Source organism: Callospermophilus lateralis, chromosome 2 (assembly GCF_048772815.1).
Source record: "Callospermophilus lateralis isolate mCalLat2 chromosome 2, mCalLat2.hap1, whole genome shotgun sequence".
NCBI lineage: Eukaryota > Metazoa > Chordata > Mammalia > Rodentia > Sciuridae > Callospermophilus > Callospermophilus lateralis.
The window spans coordinates 93586303-93606900 of NC_135306.1; the positions used below are offsets into that span (position 1 = coordinate 93586303).

At 40.4% G+C, this 20598-nt stretch overlaps 2 protein-coding genes across 2 annotated transcripts in view; one reads left to right on the forward strand and one right to left on the reverse strand.

The window, feature by feature from the left end:
• Ncapd3 (non-SMC condensin II complex subunit D3) overlaps nt 1-9331 on the forward strand; it is an 82273-nt gene extending 72942 nt beyond the window's left edge. The window contains exons 30-36 of the mRNA XM_076846148.2: nt 981-1163; nt 1806-1972; nt 2238-2377; nt 3296-3373; nt 7813-7887; nt 7975-8035; nt 8114-9331. Coding sequence (XP_076702263.1) covers nt 981-1163; nt 1806-1972; nt 2238-2377; nt 3296-3373; nt 7813-7887; nt 7975-8035; nt 8114-8222 — 813 coding nt within the window. The 3' untranslated portion in view covers nt 8223-9331. The remainder of the gene's footprint in view (nt 1-980; nt 1164-1805; nt 1973-2237; nt 2378-3295; nt 3374-7812; nt 7888-7974; nt 8036-8113) is intronic.
• A 1327-nt stretch (nt 9332-10658) lies between these two features.
• The window catches only part of Jam3 (junctional adhesion molecule 3), a 65968-nt gene continuing 56028 nt past the window's right edge, over nt 10659-20598 (reverse strand). Inside the window, exons 4-9 of the mRNA XM_076843545.2 lie at nt 16500-16652; nt 15849-16051; nt 14783-14882; nt 13283-13412; nt 13141-13195; nt 10659-12733 (exon numbers count right to left, since the gene is read on the reverse strand). Of these exons, the coding sequence (XP_076699660.2) occupies nt 12698-12733; nt 13141-13195; nt 13283-13412; nt 14783-14882; nt 15849-16051; nt 16500-16652 (677 nt within the window). The 3' untranslated portion in view covers nt 10659-12697. The remainder of the gene's footprint in view (nt 12734-13140; nt 13196-13282; nt 13413-14782; nt 14883-15848; nt 16052-16499; nt 16653-20598) is intronic.

Sequence of the window (20598 nt, forward strand, 5' to 3'; positions counted from 1 at the left end):
ATTATTTTTGTTTTATCCTATTTTAAACCTCACTGATGGGGTGGAGTGGAGTTGCAAAGGTACTTACATCCTAAATATAGTACTTACATTTAAGAAAATCATGTCATTCTCTTATTTCTGAGCACTTGCCAGAGGACACCTTGCAGGGTTGCTTTATCATTATCTGTGGAATCTCCTCATGGCAGCTGGAAAAGTTGATGGATATCCTTCTCTTTGTTAGGCTTCCCTCCTCGTTAGAGCTGCAGTGTATTCTTTTATTTCTCTAATAGTGCTAGGTGAAATAGTTTCTGTTAGCCAAGAGCCCTTGTTTCTAGCTACCATCGTTAAGACCCAAGAATGGTTTTACCCAGATGTGATAAAGGGTTTTCTGTAAAAAATCTTCAGAAAAAATGGGATTTGAACCTTAGTTGTAATCCCCTGTGTGGCAGTGGGGAAAGCTAATGTGGATGTATGAGCAGCTTATAGGATGCACAGCCAATTCTACTGCAAGGGTCTCTGAGCCTTGGCCATGTCTTTCTCTGATCAGGAACCTGGGTGATTGCCTGTTCTCTGGTGGATAGACAGGAAGATTCCTAAGAGAGCAGAAGGACTAGTTAATATATCACTTCATGATCACCTGCTTGTGTGGTCAGTATAATTATAGTTAGTGTTTTCTCAGAATATTCCATTATGTTAAGTAACTTGTTATTTACTATAATAGAAACAGTCTGCTGCCGTAATAGAAGTCTTATTGTCTCAGTTATTATTAATCAAGTTGTGTCTGAGAGGTTATTTCTTTTTTAAAAAATATTTATTTATTTTTTAGTTGTAGTGTTGGACACAATACCTTTCTTTTATTTATTTCTTTATATGTGGTGCTGAGAATTGAATCCAGGACTCACATATGGTAGGCGAGTGCTCTACTGCTGAGCCACCCCATCCCCGACAGGTTATTTTTTTATTCATGAAAACACTAAAGGATGCTTCTGGGTTCATTTTAGGAGGTGATGCAAGATTATCGGGATGAAATCAAGGATTTCTTTGCAGTTGACAAACAACTGGCATCAGAGCTTGAGTACGACATGAAGAAGTATAATGAACAGCTGGTCCAGGAGCAAAAACTGGTCAAAGAGGCCAGTGAGAACAGGATGACTGAAGGTGGTGACGGGGCAGAAGCCATGCAGGTAGGTGGGAGGCCCACCTTATGTAGACCAGCCATCCAGGCTGCTCTCTGTGTGGGTTTTCCAATATTCCCCAAAATCCAGAAGTCAGTCAGAGTTGAATCTTGCCACTGTGTTCCTTTGCTAAATGTGATAGATCTACCAGTGGCTTGAGGACTCCCTTCCCAAGGCCTATCACAGGACCTTGCTGGGAAACCACAAGAATAGTTGGGAGAAATAGTTGTGTGAAAGCCCATAAGGCGAACTTGGGAAAGTTATTTGATCTTTGATTACAGTGACTACTGATTCCTAGACATCTGTGATCTTAGTATGTTATGTTGCATTCTTTCTTGCAGCTCCCTCTTTTAAAAGCATATTGTCCCTTGGGGAGGGGGGCACATCTGGGTTTAGCTGCTGCTCGCATTAGCAGCACAATATTCCTACTGCCTGAGGAATCTAGGCAGATATTGAATTAAAAAGTGATGAGGACAAAAAACTTATTTTTTTTTCTTTTCTTTAATGTCACAGCATCTCTGTATGGCAGCTTGCTGATAGTTCTCTGTTTTGAAGAGAAACTTGTACTTGCCCACGTCTGGTATATTTTAAAATAGATTACATATGGACTTGTTCATAGCACATAAAGATTCCATTCATCTTCTCTAACAGGTCGCTCTGGAATTAGACACAATGCCAGTTCCTGATGGCCAAGAAAATGCCACTGTATCCCCAGCCACAAGCAGGCCTACACCACCTGGGTCTAGCACTGGCCACACAATGACTTTGCCTCACACACCAGAAACCGGGCCTCTGAAGATGTTAATGCCCAAAGCCAGGTAGGGAGCCCACTGAGGCAGTGACAGGCTGAGTCTCATGATATTCTCAGAGGCGTCTCTTCTGTCCCTATCAGGCATCAGCTGTGGGAGTCTTGTCACTGTGTTTGTTCTGACACCTTACTCCACACCCCTCCCTTGGAGACTGGAAAGAGAGTGGATGAGTGATGCATTTGAAAGGATGTGGGCAGAGATTGCAGTGTTTCACTGCCACCTACACTGTGGTCTGCACCGAGAGTCAGTGTCTGTGGCATTTTGTCCTCCACAGGCCAATGTCCCTGAGTACCATTGCAATCCTGAATTCTGTAAAGAAAGCTGTGGAATCAAAGAATAGGCATCGCAGTCGGAGCCTGGGAGTGTTGCCTTTCACTTTAAATTCTGGAAGCCCAGAAAACCCGTACAACCGTGGTAAGCCTTAGGGTTGGTGCCAGACTTAGAGCATGTGGCTTAAAAATAATCTACTTCTCATTCCTCTTTAAATTGTTTGTTTTCTTATTTTTAAAACAAATAACATTAAATGGGTACTTAGGGTTATAAATAAGAAAACAAGCATGTTTATGCTAAAAGGTTTGGGAAATAGAGTGAAATTTAAAACTCACCCACCATAGAGAGATATTTGGTCCTTCAGACTTTCTACTCCTCATATAAACACCTATGTTTTGTTTATAAAATTGGGATTGTAGTGTGCATTGCTTTATAATCTGCTTCCCTGCACACACTTGTAATAATATATAGGAAAGTTTTTTTCATGAACTTGCACAATTTTTCTCCCAATAACTTTATAGCATTCAATATTTTGGAAATATCAAAATATTTATTTATTACTGCCCTCTTGAAAGTGTAGATGTTTTTCAAATTCTTGATGTAAGTAATGTCACAGTAAGTATCCTTGCACATATACCCTTGTATGTGGGTAATCCTTAAGATTAATTCCAGCCAAGGCTATGAATATTTGAAAAGTTTTAGTAGTATCGAACCATCCATAATCCGTGTCATATGGTGCACGAATGTCTATTTCCTTGCTTAGGAACACTGGTTTTATAATTTTCCATTGTCTTTGCTAAGCTCTGTAGACCAAAACTGGTATGGTTTTAATTTCCATATCTTGGAATCCTAGTGAGAATGAACATGTTTTTGTTCATTGTATCATTTATTTGTAGTTCTTTCTGAATCATCTCTATGAGAACACTTTAAACATTAGTGATTTTAATTTTGCTATACATATCTTATGTTTTCTCATTTGCTTGTTTTGTTCTATGATATTGTGGTGGTTTTTTTGTTGTTATTTTTTTTTAAAACAGATAAGACTTTTCCATTTTATCCTAGCATCTTCCTACAGCTTGGATCGAGAGTCTAATGGAGCTACTGACCATATAACTAAACGAGCGATCAGCACCCCTGAGAGTAAGTAGCCAGTTTGAATAAGCTTGGCTTCTCCTGCTCTCTCCTACAGTCATGTATTTGATAGAGTTGTGCTAACATTCTTTCTCTTGAAAGATAGTTCTTGTAATTGGATAAAACCTCTCCTGACAATTGGCCACATTGTAGTGCAATATTCAGACTGCTTCATTCTGAATATTTCACTGCAATATTTAGGTGCCATATGCTTACTTAAGTGAGCACTGACTGATGGATTGCCGGGTATTCTCCCCAATATTTGTATATGTGTTAACTCAGTTAAATCTCACAACAACCTATGAGGGATCCTGTGTGACAGATGTGAAGCTTGAGGCACAGCTAGTTCAGGTCACTGACCCAGACTGCACCATTTGTGGAGGCAGCCCTGTCACCATCTCCCTGCCTGGACTGCTATACTTGGTGTGTGAAGCTGGGCTGCCCTAGGGAAAGGTCAGAGGATAGCTCTGGCAGGTTCCTGGTATGTCATAGAGCTCCATTTCGGAGCAAACTGAGGCTGGCAGTCTAGTGTTGTGTCAAGGATTATATCCCACCTATGTTGAGAGCCTTTGTCTTCTCATTCCCCACTAGTTGCTCTTTCCTAATGTCCCATTCTTTTCATTTCAAAATAGAGGCGAGCAAGAAGAGTATTTTTCCCTCCAGTTTTTGTTTTATAACTTCGTATTGATTCAAACTCCATGAAAACCATTATTATGAGAAAATGATTATGCAGATAAAGGATCTCTTATCCAAAAGTTTTGGGACAAGAAGTGTTTCAGATTTCAGATATTTTGGATTATGGAATGTTTGTGTATACATCATGAGGTATCTTGGGAATGGGACCCAAGAGTAAGTAGAAAATTCATTTATGTCTCATATATACCTTATATACATAACCTCAAAGTAATTTTATATAATATTTTTAGTGTGCCTGTGACCCATCTTAAGAGGTCACACATGTAATTTCCTACTTACTTTTCCATCAAAAAATGTCAGGTTTTAGAAAATTCTAGATTTCCACTTTTCCGGCTGGGTACACTCAACCTGTATTATAAGGAAACTGTTACTGTCCAAAATATGTACTGTCCTTTCCAAATGCTGCCTGATGTGTTTCTGCATGTCCCTACTTTATGCACCCCAGCCATGTGCAGTCCCCTTGGATACTTGTACAAGCCATGTACAGGCTTCACATGCCATGTCTTCATCTAGAACCTTCAGGCTAGAGCAGGCACCCTCCCGTGGCCCTCTGATCCTCTCAGCAGTGCTCATCACACGTCTGTCCATTTTCTCTCCATCCTTGCTGATTGTTTGCAAGCTTTTTTACTCCTGTCTCCACAAGACAGACCACAGAGCCTGAGATATGGGAGGTATTGTAGAGATCTATTCAGTGGCAGAACTGGGGGCTGAGCTCAAGCTTCTGATTCTAACCTCTGTGTCACCTCTTCAGCCCATCTTTGCAACCTCCGATCCTGGCATTAAGAGATGAGCATAGTGCTAAGATGTTCTGTGGTAGGAGAGCTACACAAGATTGGCCACTGTTTGTCACACCTGGAGTCACTTCACGTCTACTGCATACCTCCTGTGTCCTAGCTGCTTGCTTTTGATTCTATTAACCTGTGATACTGTGGTTTAGAATGTTTACAGGGTTATAGCTAGTTTTTACACAGGGCCCTCTTTTAAGGGAGATTCATGGATGACAGAATTCCCACCTTGCATCTCTCCTCAAACAACTGGATGACAGTCAGTGGGTAATGATGGCTTCCTGTATATTTCACATGTGTAATGTTATATATGGAAAATAACCAGCCTCTTTCAAAGAGAAAAAGTTTATATATGTTCTCTGTTCTTTTCCTGCCTCAGGGGTATCAGATGTGTCTATTTTGGCAGTTAGGTGCCATATTGCTGAAGAAACAGGAAGAATACATCTCATTTTAGTTATGCTTATCTCATGAGTCCCTGATTTCAGTCTTCATTTTGTTTCCTAGCAGCATTTGTTCCTCAGCAGTGAAACATGGCATGGTACATTAATGCCACTTTAATTTGCATATGTAGACTCATCTCCACACTGAAAATAAGACTCAGGTGTCACTGGGTCAGGAGAGCACTTGCTATTTTTCCAGGCAGCAGAATATAATGTTTCTATTGATGCAACTTCTATTCATCTCTTTTGTAAAACAGGAGAAATGCTGAAAGAATGGTTTCCTATTAACTCTCCTTCTTGAGAGAATTATCAGAGACTTAAGAGCACTCAGTGCTGATTCTAGCATGGTCTGGGAATACAAATTCTTTGGGTGACTCTAAAGTTTAGTTGGGTGACTGTTAGGAAGTGATCTCTACTCTGCAAAACCAGTAGGAAGGGGGCTGGGGATGTAGCTCAGTTGCTAAAGTGCTTGCCTCGAATTCATAAGGCCCTGGGTTCAATCTCTAGCACAAAAAAAAAAAAAAGAAAAAAAAAACAGTAGGAAAATGACTACCCAGCTCAACCATTGTAGCCCACCAGTGGTGTTCACACAGTGGTTTTGCTAAATGGAAAGGAATCATTTTCAGAGCTAGAGTTTTAACTAGAGATCTGTGGGGGATTTTAGCACGTCTCTCTCACTGCTTTAATAATGCAAGCAGCAAAGACCCTTCTGCCTTTGATTCTAAGGAGAGTGCACTGGGGATGTAAGAGCCATAACATAGATTCTTTTGTAAATATGGGAAACATATCACCTGGAATATAGAGATTTGTGAATGAGAAAAGTAATCTGTATGGAAAGGAAATTATAGATGACAATACTGGATAGAGAAAATTCACAGGAACAGAAAAAAGTGCTGAGCTACTTTAATGGAGGCACTGGAGATACAATTTTCTGCCACTATTAATGAATTCTGAGTAGCACTCAGGTACATAGCACTGCAGTGGATTTTAGGACCCAGACTAGGCTGAGTGTGGTGGTGTGCACCTGTTATCCCATTTACTCAGGAGGCTGAAGCAGGAGGATGGTAAGTTCAAGGCCAGCCTCGTTAAGAGCAAAACTCTTGTCTCAAAAAATAAATAAATAAAATAAAAAGGCCAGGGGGCTGAGGATGTAGCTCAGGGATAGAATGTTTGCCTGCCATGTGTGAGGACCTAGGTTCTATCTCCAGTACTGCAAAAACAAGAAAACATTGACTAGTTCAGTTCAGTCTGTACTCAGAAGTGACAGTGTATAAAGAATGGTTAGAACTCTAAGCTTGCCCCACAAATGTGTTTGCAGAAAGGAGGGCATCAGATGTGCAGTTGAGCATGTGCTCCGCCCCCTGGAAGTGGTCTACACAGTGGGGATGTTGTGGGTAGATGGGATGGGCAGGCTAGGCCAAGGAGCTGGAGTGTGCACACAGTGTGACAGTTCAGAGAACAGTGATGCACAGATGGGGTAAATGCAGACAGAACGCAGAGTGTGCGTGTGCATATAAGTTTGTAAAGGCAGCTCGGGCCAACTCAAACCAAGAATGGAATTTAGGCCCTCCTGGGAATAGAGTCATTGAGATACCTAAGAAGGTTAGTAACTATCAGATATTTAATTAAAGGACTTTAATTAAATGTTACTCCAGTAACATAGGGGATAGTAGCTAATAAATTATACTAGTAGCTAACATTTCTTAAGCAATTACCTTGTACCAAATATTGTATTAAATACTTACATAATTGGTCTCATTTAATCCTTGCTCCATCCCATAAGATAGATACATTTTTACTCCCATTTTAGAGATGAAGAGAATTGAGGTTCTGGTATAGTTCTTAGTAAGGTACAGCCATAGTTAGTGCAAACCCAGTCAATGTTCCTAGGCTCTGAGCTCTCCAGCCTCCCAAGGATACAGCTGGAGGAGGTAAGGTCACAGAATTGGACAGCACCATGAAAGGAAAGGTGAGGAGTGAGGTGCATTGAAATGTTCCTGGCAAGGCAGGAATACAGCTAGCAAGGTTGGAGGGATACTTGGAAACTAGAATGCACAGGACCTGGTCACTGTGGCAGAGTAGCTAATGATGGCTGGTATTTCTACAGATTATCTATTTGCTGGAAATACAAAAGGAGCATGTCAGGAGCAGAGGTAAAGCCGGAGATATCTCTTCAGGGAACTCAGATGAGGAACAATAGGGAGTATAGAACCCAGACCTGAAGGGCTCTGAGTGGAATTGCTGGTCCTTAGCACTTAGGAGTCCTTAAAGATGAAGGTTGAGTGAGAAGCAAGAGACAGGAGCAAGGACGATACAGAGGCTGCAGAGCAGCCGAGGAGGGCTGTGGTCAGAGGAAGGAAGAGCTTCCAGGAGAAAAAGTTTTTCTACACTGCCAAGTCCTGGGGAAAAGTCAGATTGAGGCCTGCTAGCTGGGGTAAAAGAAACCAGAGCAGAGCTTGTTAATTGACTTGCTCAGGTGACTATGTCTCATACCCATGTTTGACAGTGCGGTTTCTCTTTTCCCCAGAATCCATCAGTGATGTCACATTTGGAGCAGGGGTCAGTTACATAGGGACACCATGGACTTCTTTTTCAGCCAAAGGCAAGTTCTCAGTTTCCTTCTTGTCTGATACATTAGCTGGCTTTGAAGATCTGGGAAAACTGAATTTCTGTTTTGACTCCCTTTCAGAGAAAACTGAAGCCCAGAGTCAAGGAAATGACATTTTATGTTTATCATTGCCTGATAAACCGTAAGTTTACCAAAGAGTTCTGTTTTGATCAGGGTTTTTCTTTTAGTTTCAGAATCACTGTCTCATTTCTTCTCTTAGACCTCCCCAGCCTCAGCAGTGGAATGTGAAGTCTCCAGCCAGGAATAAAGACAACCCAAACCCCAGTCGGAGATCCCTCCGAAAGAGCCCCCTGAAAACAGCCAACTGATATAGTGTGTTCCAGTGCCTGTCCAGGAAGACAAGAGCCCAAGGGAACATTCTTGAATCCTAAGCATGGAAAGGCAGAGGAATCATTTGCTATATGCCTCAGGCAATGTTTCATTGTGTAATACCAAAGCTTTTCCTTAGGATCTGTCCCAGTGCTGTATTTGTTCACCTGTTTTTGGCTGACCAACCTTGTGTTATTTTTCTTCATGATATATGTGGTTAAAAAATTGTGAAATAGGGCTGGGGTTCTGACTCAGTGGTAGAACGCTTGCGTAGCATGCGTGAGGCACTGGGTTCCATCCCTGGCACCACATAAAAATAAAATAAAGGTATTGTGTCCATCTACAACTAAAAAAATATTTTTAAAAATATTGTGAAATAAGAGAAATGCCAGGTTTAGATTTTCTTATCCTAAAGTTAAGCTATTTAATATCATGATTTTATCCATCTGAATTTAAGTCCATTCTGATAAGCTATAATCTGGTCTTTAATGAACACAACTTGGAAAATTTCAGTTTTTTATATGAATCAAGCTGCTATTAGCTTGTTTAAATTCCTTATAGTAAATATTTTCCCATGTCTAATGTCAAAATTTCAATTGTTATATTTTTTCTATTATTTATAATTGCAGATTTTTAAAAGTGTACAGCTTTCTAAAACGAAGTATAATAAAGGTCAAGCATAAAAAATACACTCTTCTAGTATTCAGTAGAATTTTTTGATTTTTAGAAACAGGGCTTTCATTGGTAGTTGTATTAAGTTTACATAAAGTATTTAAGAATGAAACCAAGTCTTTCCTGTTAAGAAAAAGATGATTATGTTTTTCCTTAAGGCTTGGTTCATCTGCCACCTGCCTTTGTTCCCATATGGAAGCCGTCTGCCTTCTAATAACAGCCTTATTAGCACGAGTCTTACTTTTTAAAACACAGCTTGATGTTCCTTATGTGAAATAGCACTGAGGCCGATTTGTATGAAATTCTGTTAAGGATTGCTTTACAATGGGGCTGTAACTTGAGTTTCTTTTTATTGGCACTAGCAGACGAACTTAAAATAATGTTTTTCCAAGGATGCCTAGGATGAAATTCAGTTGGCTTTTTTTCTTTTTTTTAGTGTGTGGGTGAGAGAGACAAGGTCTCATTTTGTTGCCCAGGCTCCACCTCTACCCCAACCCCCACCCAACTCCTGAGCCATCCTCAAGCCATCCTCCTGCCTCAGCAGCTGGTCACCATGCCTGACTGGTTCCATTTTCTGATTCCATTATTATAAAGGCAAAAGTGTAAACATATTGGTATTTTGTTTTGGTTTTTTTAATAACTCATGCTGAATTTTTTTCTAAGTGCTAGGGATCAATCCAGGACCTAACACATGCTAGGCAAGTGCTCTACCACCATGCAACATTCCCACCCCCAAAGTTACTATTTGTAGGGGTTTTGTTCTTGTTGTTTGGTACCAGGGATTGGATCCAGGGGCACTTAACCATAAAGCTGCATCCCAGCATTTTTTTTTTTTTTTTTTTGAGATGGTCTCACTGAAGTTGGTGAGACTGGTCTTGAACTTGATTTGAGATCCTCCTGCCTCGGCCTCCCAAGCCTCTGGGATTACAGTTGTGTGCTACCACGCCCAGCAGTATTTGTGTTTTCAGCATGTGTATTAGTTAGATTTGGAAGATGGAAAGTTACTGTGCTCCACCCACAGCTCTGCCATAAATGATCTGTGACAAAGATAGCTTCATCACTGATTGAGTGACTCAAAAAGCTGCTTGTGAGTAAACACACACTTGGTTCCAAGTTCAGGTACTGACTTCCCCGCAGACAGCAATACCTTTTCAGTGTACCTGCCTAATAAAATGCTAGGAGAACACATGAACGTTAACATAAGCACAATCAAGAAAGAATGAAGAGATTTTTTTTTTAAAGCTTTTATAAATGAGGTTTAAACAAATACCACATTATAGGTGTGTTAGTACAAGTCTGTAACAACTATGTACAGCAACATCCATGTCAGGCCAGAGAACATCCTTGTACAGGCTTCTTTAGTCACATTCACATCTTAAAGAAACATGGGTGCTCCTTCTCTGTATGCAGTTTTACAGTTATAGTTAACAGTTTCCCAAGTTCCACACGTCAGAGCCAGTTCCATGGCACTAGGGCAGAAGGCTCTAGGGTGTAAGAAGGGAGGTAATAAGGCCACCCTATCACTATTACAGCCAAAAAGGCTAGCATGTTATTCCTCAACAGTTAGAGACTGGGGGAGTGACCCCCTTCCTTCCAGGAGGTGGCAGACATGAAAGAACAAGTCTCAACTCTAAGCATTCAAGATGCAAATGCAAGACTGGTGCCACTGATAAAGTGTGGGAGAGTTGCCTGCTGTTCCTGCCAAATATCCCACAGTACAATATTTCATATAACTTTAAATTAAAGTCAACATGTCTCAAGTATTCAATTAAAAAAAACCAAAAGTATTAAAAAAATTAAGACACTGAAATCTGAATTACAAGGTGACTACATTCTACAAAAAAGCCACCCTCCAGGCACACATGGAATTAGGTGCACCTCTGAGAAGCTCCTTGATTCAACCCACTTCACATCATGAGTCCAACACAGCACTGTATTTGAAGCTGAAAAATCTACTCTTGAAGAACAAAGGCTTTTAGGCCAAGTTTCTAATGTCTCCCACAAAGTGAACAGTGTCTCAGGTAGATAAAAGAGTTAAAATTAAAATTAGAAAACTGCTTTTGATTCAGGCAGGCATTTTACTTTCCTCACCATCGTGCTTTGACCTGGCTGCATTTCCTTATAGTCTTCAAAAGGCTGGACTGGCTGCCACCACATAATGGTTTATTATGAAGGAGAGAGAGAACCTATGGTGTCAGGGTGCTTTCTTCATAGCAAAGAGAAACAGCTGGATTCATTTTCTTTTAAAAATATTACTTAAGTTGACAGATCTGGTTTCAAAATGGCCTTTGGCCTAGACAGTCTTATGAACTACACAATTAAAATTAACTTAAAAACCAAATAGCAATGGCTGATTTGTGAGCCAGCTACAACCAAAAGAAGGTCTGTCTCAGGAACCTTAAGGCTGGGATGCCACACAGAAGACACCAAGTTTCCTAAGTGGCCACATTAGAACCTCTAAGAGCTATACAGCAAATACACAACACTACTGAAGTTAATAGGGACACAGCTGTGGTAAGGACTGTGAAGACACAGTGGGCCTTCTCACCAGCACCTACAAGTCAGTGGTATCTGACTTAACTCCAAAAATGTATCATCGTGGTCACTACAGGTGTCTAAGGGCTTCTTTGGCAGTCTCCGGGCACAGGCAGTTGTGATCTCAGGAAAAGGCAGTTCAGAGCTAAACCTGAGAGCTCCCTAAGTTTCTTTTGGAGAGATGCAAGCAGATGTCAACAGGGCTAGACTGGAATTTTCTAAAAGTTTCCTAAGTAACAATGGTCTGATGTACACATGGCATAAGTTTTCTAATGAAAAATGCTAAAGCACATGAACAAAGGAATGTTCTAGTAAGTCTCCTTGAGAGGATTCATTAGGTAAAATACTCTCAACTATTGGTACTTTCCAATTTAATACTAGTAGCTTAGAACTTCTATCTTAAGTGAAATTCTTAAAAAAAATAGTTTTTAAAACACTGTATGACAATATATTTACAGTTTAAATAGAAATTTTCTTTTCAATAATCAAAATACATCTTTAGAAAAATTTAGAATGTAAAATTTTATAAAATAAGCAAGACCCACTGAAAAGAATCTTTCAGTACCATTTCAGACTTTAGCCAAAGATGAAATTTTCCTTAAATCCCTATACCTTCATGGACTAGCAGGGTTCTTTGGGTAAGAAGAACCCTCTTCCAGCAAGCCATTTACCTTCCTGATTTTGGTTGTTTTTATAAAATGCTGATCCAAAAAGATTTTCCAAGATGGACACAACAACACTGATCACCAGAGCCTTAAGAAGAGACCTGTGGGCCCATGGAATGAGGCACTGCATGCAAATCCTTTTCTGAAGTTATTACTGGAAATGGCAACTGAAGACCTTGTGCCATGCTCACATTGTTGCTGTCACAGTCACCTCATCCTCTTGTGGCCAGTGCTTATGGTTAATGAACAAGCAGTGGCAAAATCAAATCTGTGGTGCCCAGCCCACCCAGGAGAACAGATATGGGCAAGACCTTTCAGATCACCCTAATACCCATGTGAAAATTGGTTCAGCAATAGGTTGGAGACTCAACTCGTGAACTCACAGTTCCTTTTCCTTGTGGTTACTGTGCCCATCTTGTGGAAGATTCCTTTATTTGTGTGGCTTGTTAAGAGAATGGAGTAGTGGTCAACTTTGGCCAAAACAAAAAGCTTCTGCATGAGTGTCTAACTCTGTCCAAGTGCACTTGGCTCATGACTGCCCTTGACAGGAGTTTCTTTCTAGTAGAGGTATCTGCATATGCTCTCAGCCACACCACCAGGTCTCAGATCACAAACGATGACTTGTGTCTGAAGTCACCCTGCAAAACCAGTGCAAAATTAGAAGCAATCCAGAGTTGTCATGAGGTTGTGAATAAGAGAACTGGTTAAATCACACAGGGGCTAAACAAGTCTCCAAAGAGGAAACCAAGGGCAAAAAAAAAAAAAATAGAAGAAATGATCGCATTTAAACAGTGACATCCACGAGAGCCTGCAAAGTGTCAGTGCCACTGCTGTGCACAGGTTACCTGTGCAGAGTTGAGGAGCTCAGGGTTTGCAATGTAACTCAGAAATATTCCCATGGGCCCCTCCATTTCCAAGCTAGAATGCCATTTAAAATCTTTTTAGTCTAGGACACACAGGACACCATAACCCCTGATACCATGTATAAATCTCCCCACCCCACCCCCAGCTTTTCTAAAAGCTACCTAATCTCTTTCCTCCTTACCTCCTCATCTGTCCTGATATAGTTAACTCCATCAGGCTTCCCTGGGCTCTTGTAACTGTGAACAGAAGAGGGCAGTTCAGTGGTGTGTTTATCATATTAATGCCAGGCTGCACTTTGCTTTTCTCATGTAAGGCAGGCTCACCTTTCTCCATCTTGTTTATTGTTGATGAAGTAGCCGCGTCTATATGCACAACAGATGCCCAACGTTATCAGGGCCAAGACAGCAAGAACAACCAGAACACCCCCAATAATTCCAGCAATGTTCAGGTCATCTGTAGAAAAGGAGGTTTGTATGGAGGAATGATACACACTATCTGTTCTTAAAAAACCTTGACCTACCTGTGCCTCACTGCTTCACTTACCCTTCTGCCCTCTCATGTCTACCCTAGTCAGGAGAGTATATTGAGAACATTTAAAATCTTTCTAGACTAGAACACACAGGACACCACAACCCCTGATACCATGTATAAAGTACTGAGACTGTAATGGTTCAAATGCAGTCACAATGAAGACTGAATTAAGAGGGGCTCATCTTTTAAAATCCTCTGGCTAAATGCCTGAGAATACTATTAATGCAAGAAATGGTTATATTAAGTCTACAATTAGGAGCCAGGGAATGTAAGGAGAGGGAAAAAAATCCTAATTTCCAGAACCCTTATTTGTTGTGGACTATTTTAAGGGAAGAAAATTAATTTGAAGCCTTAAAAGAAAAAAGTACTAAGTGAAAACTTGCCCTTTCACTCCATTAGCAGGCCTCCTATTTTTAAGCCCCCTTAGAAGATAACCCCTGCATTCCTTTTTCTCATTTCTACACTGGGCAAAGGCACTTTGGTCACCTGTAATTTGAGAACAACAGTGGCTGCTTCCTTTATGCAAATAACAGTGCATGTAAAAATGTGCAGGAAACTATCAACTCAGGATTCTTACTCAGGAGAAAATAGCCCTAGAGCAGTTTCCCAAATTTGATAGACAAGAATCGCTGGAATGCTTGTTTATTATACACACAAATTTCTAGCATATAACTAGGGAAGGCTCTTCTATCTTTCTGTTAAACAGTGGTCCAAATGGTTCTTATCATCAAGCAATTTTTGAAACCCTACTCTGCAATTGTTGCAAACAGAGAAGAGGGAAAAGGTCATAAAATTCCCCAAGTGGTTCAGACATACCCCATCCACTCCCTCTTCCTTCCAACAACCTCCCCTTATAACCAATACCCTAGAGAAGGCATTATCACAGAGCAGGGTAAAATTAGTTGGACAAAAAAGAACAGTGTCAATCAGTTTCCTGCAAAATAATCTGTAACTGGAAAATTTTCCAAAAGCCTTATACCACCTTGTATTTTGATGATTCTATCAATTAATAGAGAAAGGGCGTTAATTACACTCTGTGAAAGTTACATGACTGGTCATGTTTCCAGCACCAGGAGACCTCAGAAGGTCTCTTTTAGAGATCTACTTATCTAGATATAGCATTTTCTCATCCTTTCTTAAATTTCCCCCAGGGATCTTGGTGAATCCCATCAGCTCCAAAAGAAAGGCGACCTATGGCAGAACATTGTCTAAACTGACCATCTAATATTCAATTTTAAATATTCTATTCACTTCCCAGTCTTTGAATAAAATCTTTCCAAAAAGTAACTTACAGACTTCCATCTCTTGTTCCTCACACTTGGCTGAGCCTGCATCATTGGAAGCAATGCAATAATACTGCCCAGAGTCCTCCTTATGAACAGCGCTGAAAACCTGTTTTAAGAAATGAAGGTAAATACTGAGACCAATCATAAGGGCAGCCCTCTAAGGGATAGGAGTGAGGAAGATAAAGCTGCCAAGGTCCTACTGAGTCCAGAATGTAGTCAGAATCTGCTAATTCTAGTTTTCCTGTGGCATCCCAGGCATTGTCTGGCTTCTTCCCTCACATGCTTTCCTAACACTCTGGCCTAAGAGTTGTCCAACAATGAGCTCCCCTTAGTATCCAGAAGTGCCAAAGCCAGCAACATCTAAAACATGAGGCTGCGTGTGCTTTGCTGTTATTTGGTGAAGGGACTCTGACCAGGACTGCTCCTTAGGCAACACTCTGTCAAAACAAATACTAAGGATCCTATTAAGACCCACCTATTTACCATGTATAGTTGAGTATTCCACAGACCAACCCCATCTTGCTGTCAAAAGTCTGGGGTGACTTGCTGATAACCAATCTTGTTTCCTTCCCTCATATACTTCCCACCACCACCAGCACTGGGTTTTTTGAATCAAATTCCAGACATGTTTTATCCATAAATATTTCAATATGCATCTCTAGAAAATAAAGACTTCTAAAACCATAATCACGATGCCATTATTGTGCCTAAAGCAATCAGCAATTGCTTATTATCATCAAATATCCAGTCAGTAATCAAATTTTCCTGATTATCTCCTAATGATTTGTACAGTCCAAATCAGGACTCAAATAATGTCCACCTATAACACTTGGCTAATATCACTTCCTTGGTCCCTTTTATATCTACAGGTTTCCCTTCCTTATTTTACCCTCTTAGGACTTGTTTATAAATGAAGGGTTATTTTTCTCGTAGAATCTCAATAATCCTGGATTCTTAGTTCCTGTCATACAAAATAGTTTTACTGTCTCTCCTAATAACTATTCTTTCCACAAAAAGAATCCATTGCCCCCAAGAAAGACATCTCCATCCTCACCTCTTAGAAAATTCTTACCAGAGTGCCTGTCTCAGAGTTTAAGAGAAAAGAGGAATTTCGAAATCTGGGATTGGCTCTGGAATCCGTTGGCAGCGGCACATCATTGCGATACCAGTTGTAGTAAGGCCGGGGATAGCCCTCACTCTCCTGGCACTGCAGCGTTGCTGCCTTGCCTACAGGGACAGCCTTTGGCACTCTGCAGATAGGGATTACTGGCTTAACTGCAGGAAAAACATGGGTTGGTATTTAAGATCTCAGCAATATGGCAACATCCAACATTTTCCTAAATCAGCTCCAAATACAAGGAAGCCAGCCAAGAAGCTCCTGCACCACTGCAATCCCAGTCATCACGTCTGGAGACTATCCTACCCTCAGAGTTCATGCCACCCCAAGTCCAATCACATGCATTTTTAATTCTTTCCATCTTCAAGAGGATGCTGTGGAGGAGATAAAGTATGCTAAAGCATTTCCTACAGTTGATGAGAATGGGGGCAGCTCCACTTCCATCTTACCTTCCCCCTAAACTTAGGCAGTCTCAGACTCCCAAGCTCTCCTCCCCCAAGTCATGTGATATCCTCAGAAAATGGAAATAGGAACTGATGACTTACTTTATAGCTACCCCCTCATGAGCCCTGAAGATGAACACTTTACCTTCACATGAACTCTTACCTTGCACAATTAATTCAATGGCAATTTCATCAATTTCTTTGCGGTCATTCCGAGCAACAACCTCACAGCGATAGAGGGCTGAGTCTGTCCGTGTCACATTCCAGATCTTCAAGGAAGTTTTCCCCAACAGTTCTGCACGACCTGCCAGGTCCCCTATATATTTAAAAAACAATTTAAAAAAAAAAAAAACAGGTCTAACTTATTTCTGTTACTCTAAGGTGGTCACTAGGGCCAGGAATTGATGCCAGGCTGCAGACGGGTTGTTTCTATTCCCATATAACAGAAGTGAATCCTGTGATTGTCACAGGGCAGAGACCTTCCATTAAGCTGAGGTAGCATGGAAACCCCCACCCCTTTCGAACACTGATTCTTGTGTTAGGTCAGAAGGATTTGAAACATATTACTAAGAGTAACAGGCATGAGTTTATTACAAGACAAAAGAGGAAAAGGGGCACACACTCAAGGGGGAGAGGGTCCTCTCACAGAGAGGGATAGCATACCCATTCTGCCATCCATTTTTATTGGAATTCCAGGTAAGTTTCCAGAGTCCTACCCAACTCCACCTCCTGACTTCTGACTGACAGCAAAGGAACTGCATGAACCACCACCTCCAATAGAAAGGTGTGGTGCTCAGGGTTTCAGTTTTTAAGGAAACTGAGCCCCCTCATTTTTGTTTACATTTCCTGATCTTGTAATGGGTTCATTATCCTTTGAATAACCCCCATCAAGTTTTTGAGAATCCTGAATTTTTGGCCACCAGGGTAGGTGAGGTTATTACCTGGTTTTAGTGATAAGGGAAGGTCCTGGAGACAATATGGTCTGAAAGGGTGATTTCTCTTAATTAAAGCTGGGGGGAGCTTTTAACATACAGAGCCCCCACCTTCTGGGTCCTTATCTGTCAGATAAGGGTCCCTGTGGCTTTCAGTCACCTTTTATTGCCTTTTCCCTGCTCACCCACTTAAGGCTGAGTAGTAATCTTACATGAGGACAATAACCAGGACTGACTCCTCTTTGTAACCTAAGAGCAACAAACAGCAGCTGATTAAGAGACATTCATTGCATGTGTCTCTGTCCTTAAAGCCAGGAACCTCATTTCCTTTTCATCATTCCCAGGAGGGATTCCCCATTGAAAGAAAAAGTAACATTAAAAAAAAAAGCATTTTGATCCAAGATGGTGGAATAGAGGAGGTCTGTTTCTGGCTGCTCTGTGGTATGAATCCAAGAAAGCAGTGAGGCAGCTTCTCCACAAGGTCTTACCTAGACAGAATACAACACTTCAGAGCATGCGACAGGACTCCTATACAGCAGATTTTCGCAGAAATCACCAGCACTGCAACCCCCTGCACAGAAATCAGAGCCTCTGTGTTCCAGTAAGATTCTGGACTCCAGACCCAAAGCCTGCAGTACTAACACACACACGGCTCTCAAGCAGCGTAGCAGAATCACCAAATCAGCACCTCTGCAGAACTCCAGACTGCGTTCCGCTCCCACACAGGTCACTAGACTGTGTTCTAGGCATAGCACAAGGACATCCCAGCTCTCCCCACCTCACCAGACACCCTGGCACTGGAAGAAGACCAACTCTATCTTGGAAAACCTTTCTTGACATTTTTTGGTGGGCATGGCTATCAGCTCGGATCTTCATCTGAACAGGTGATGTATTGTTGATATTGGGATCTGTTAACATTGTCCTTCCCCACAAAGGAGGGATCTTGAAATCATGCAAGAGACTACAAATCTATAGGATAAAAACAATAACACAGCAGTCCCACAGAGCTGGAAAGAAATTTGAGCAACATGAAAAGACAATGGAAGAAAGTACCACAAACAATTCAAGACCACACATCATTAAAAAAATTGACAGCTACAGCAGAAAAAAAATTATAGAGAAAGATTTCAGGATATGCATGATTAAAATGTTTTGGGATCTCAAAGAAGACATTACAGAACAAATACAGGCAGTGAAAGATCACATTGACAATGAGCTACATTAACAAATCCAAGAAGCAAAAGATCACCTCAACAGCTGGAGATAGAGGTTATACCAAAAAACCAAACAGAAATCCTTGAAATAAAAGAAATAATAAACCAAATTAAAAACTCAAACAAGCGCATCACCAAAAAAGTAGACCACTTAGAAGACAGGACATCAGACAATGAAGATAAAATATATCATCTTGAAAACAATGTAGACAGCAGCAAAAATTGTAAGAAACCATGAGCAGAACATCCAAAAAATATGGAATAGCATAAAATGACCAAATTTAAGAGTTACTGGGACAGAGGAAGGCATACAGGTCCAAACCAAAGGTATGAGCAATCTGTTCAATGAAATAATATCAGAAAACTTTCCAGACATGAAGAATGAAACAGAAATCCAAATCCAAGAAGCCTACAGGAAGCCAAATGTGCAAAATCACAACAGATCCACACCAAGACCCATTATAATGAAAATGCCCAGCATACAGAATAAGGAGAGAATTTTAAAAGCCACAGAGAAAGGAATCAGATTACATATAGACCCTGAAAGCTAGAAGATCCTGGAATAACGTATTTCAAGTTCTGAAAGATAATGGGTGCCAACCAAGAATCTCGTATCCAGCAAAATTAAGCTTCAGATATAAAGATTCAGCAAAGTAGCAGGATATAAAATCAACACCCATAAATCAAAGGCATTTCTGTATATCAGTGACAAATCCTCTAAGAAGGAAATGAGGAAAACTAACCCATTCACAATATCCTCAAAAATAAATAAATAAATAAATAAGATACTTGGGAATCAACTTAACAAAAGAGGTGAAAGATCCATACAATGAAAACTACAGAACCTTAAAGAGAGAAATCAAAGAAGACTTTAGAAGATGGAAAAATCTACCCTGCTCTTGGATAGGCTGAATTAATCTTATCAAAATGACCATACTACCAAAAGCACAATACAGATTTAATGCAATTTCAATAAAAATCCCAATGGCATTCCTCATAGAAATAGAAAAAGCCATCATGAAATTCATCTGGAAAATTAAAGAGACCCAGAATAGCTAAAGCAATCCTAAACAGGAAGAGTGAAGCAGGTGATATCACTATACCAGACCTTAAACTATACTAAAGAACAATAGTAACAAAAACAGCATGGTATTGGCACCAAAATAGGCTGGTAGACCAATGGTGCAAAATAGAGGGCACAAGACTAATCCACAAAATTACAATTATCTTATATTAGACAAAGGTGCCAAAAACATGTACTGGAAAAAAGATAGCATCTTCAACAAATGGTACTGGGAAAACTAGAAATCCATATTCAACAAAATGAAATTAAATTGTATCTCTCACCATGCACAAAACTCAACTCAAAGTGGACAAGGACCTAGGAATTAAACCAGAGACTCTGCGTCTAATAGAAAAAAAGTAGGCCCTAATCTTCATCAGGAGGGATTAGGCCCTAACTTCTTTAATAAGACTCCCATAGCACAAGAATTAAAACCAAGAATCAATAAATGGGATGGAATCAAACTAAAAAGTTTCTTCTCGGCAAAAGAAACAATCTGTGAGGTGAATAGGGAGCCTACATCCAGGGAGCAAATTTTTACCCCTCACACATCAGATAGAGCACTAATATCTCAGGTATATAAAGAAATCAAAAAGCTAAACACTGAAAAAACAGTGACCTGAACAGACACTTCTCAGAAGAGGATATACAATCAATCAACAAATACGTGAAAAAATGCTCATCTTCTCTAGCAATCACAGAAATGCAAATCAAGACTACTCTAATATATCATCTCACTCCAGTCAGAATGGCAGCTATTATGAAGACAAACAACAAGTGTTGGTGAGAATGTGGGGAGAAAGGTACACTCATATATTGCTGGTGGGACTGCAAATTGGTGCAACCAATTTGGAAAGCAGTATGGGGATTCCTTGGAAAAATGGGAATGGAACCACCATTTGACCCAGCTATTCCTCTCCTCAGACTATACTTAAAAACAGCATACTACAGGGACACAGCCATATCAATGTTTATAGCAGCACAATTCACAATAGCTAAACTGTAGAGCCAACCTAGACGTCCTTCAGTGGATGAATGGATTAAAAAAATGTG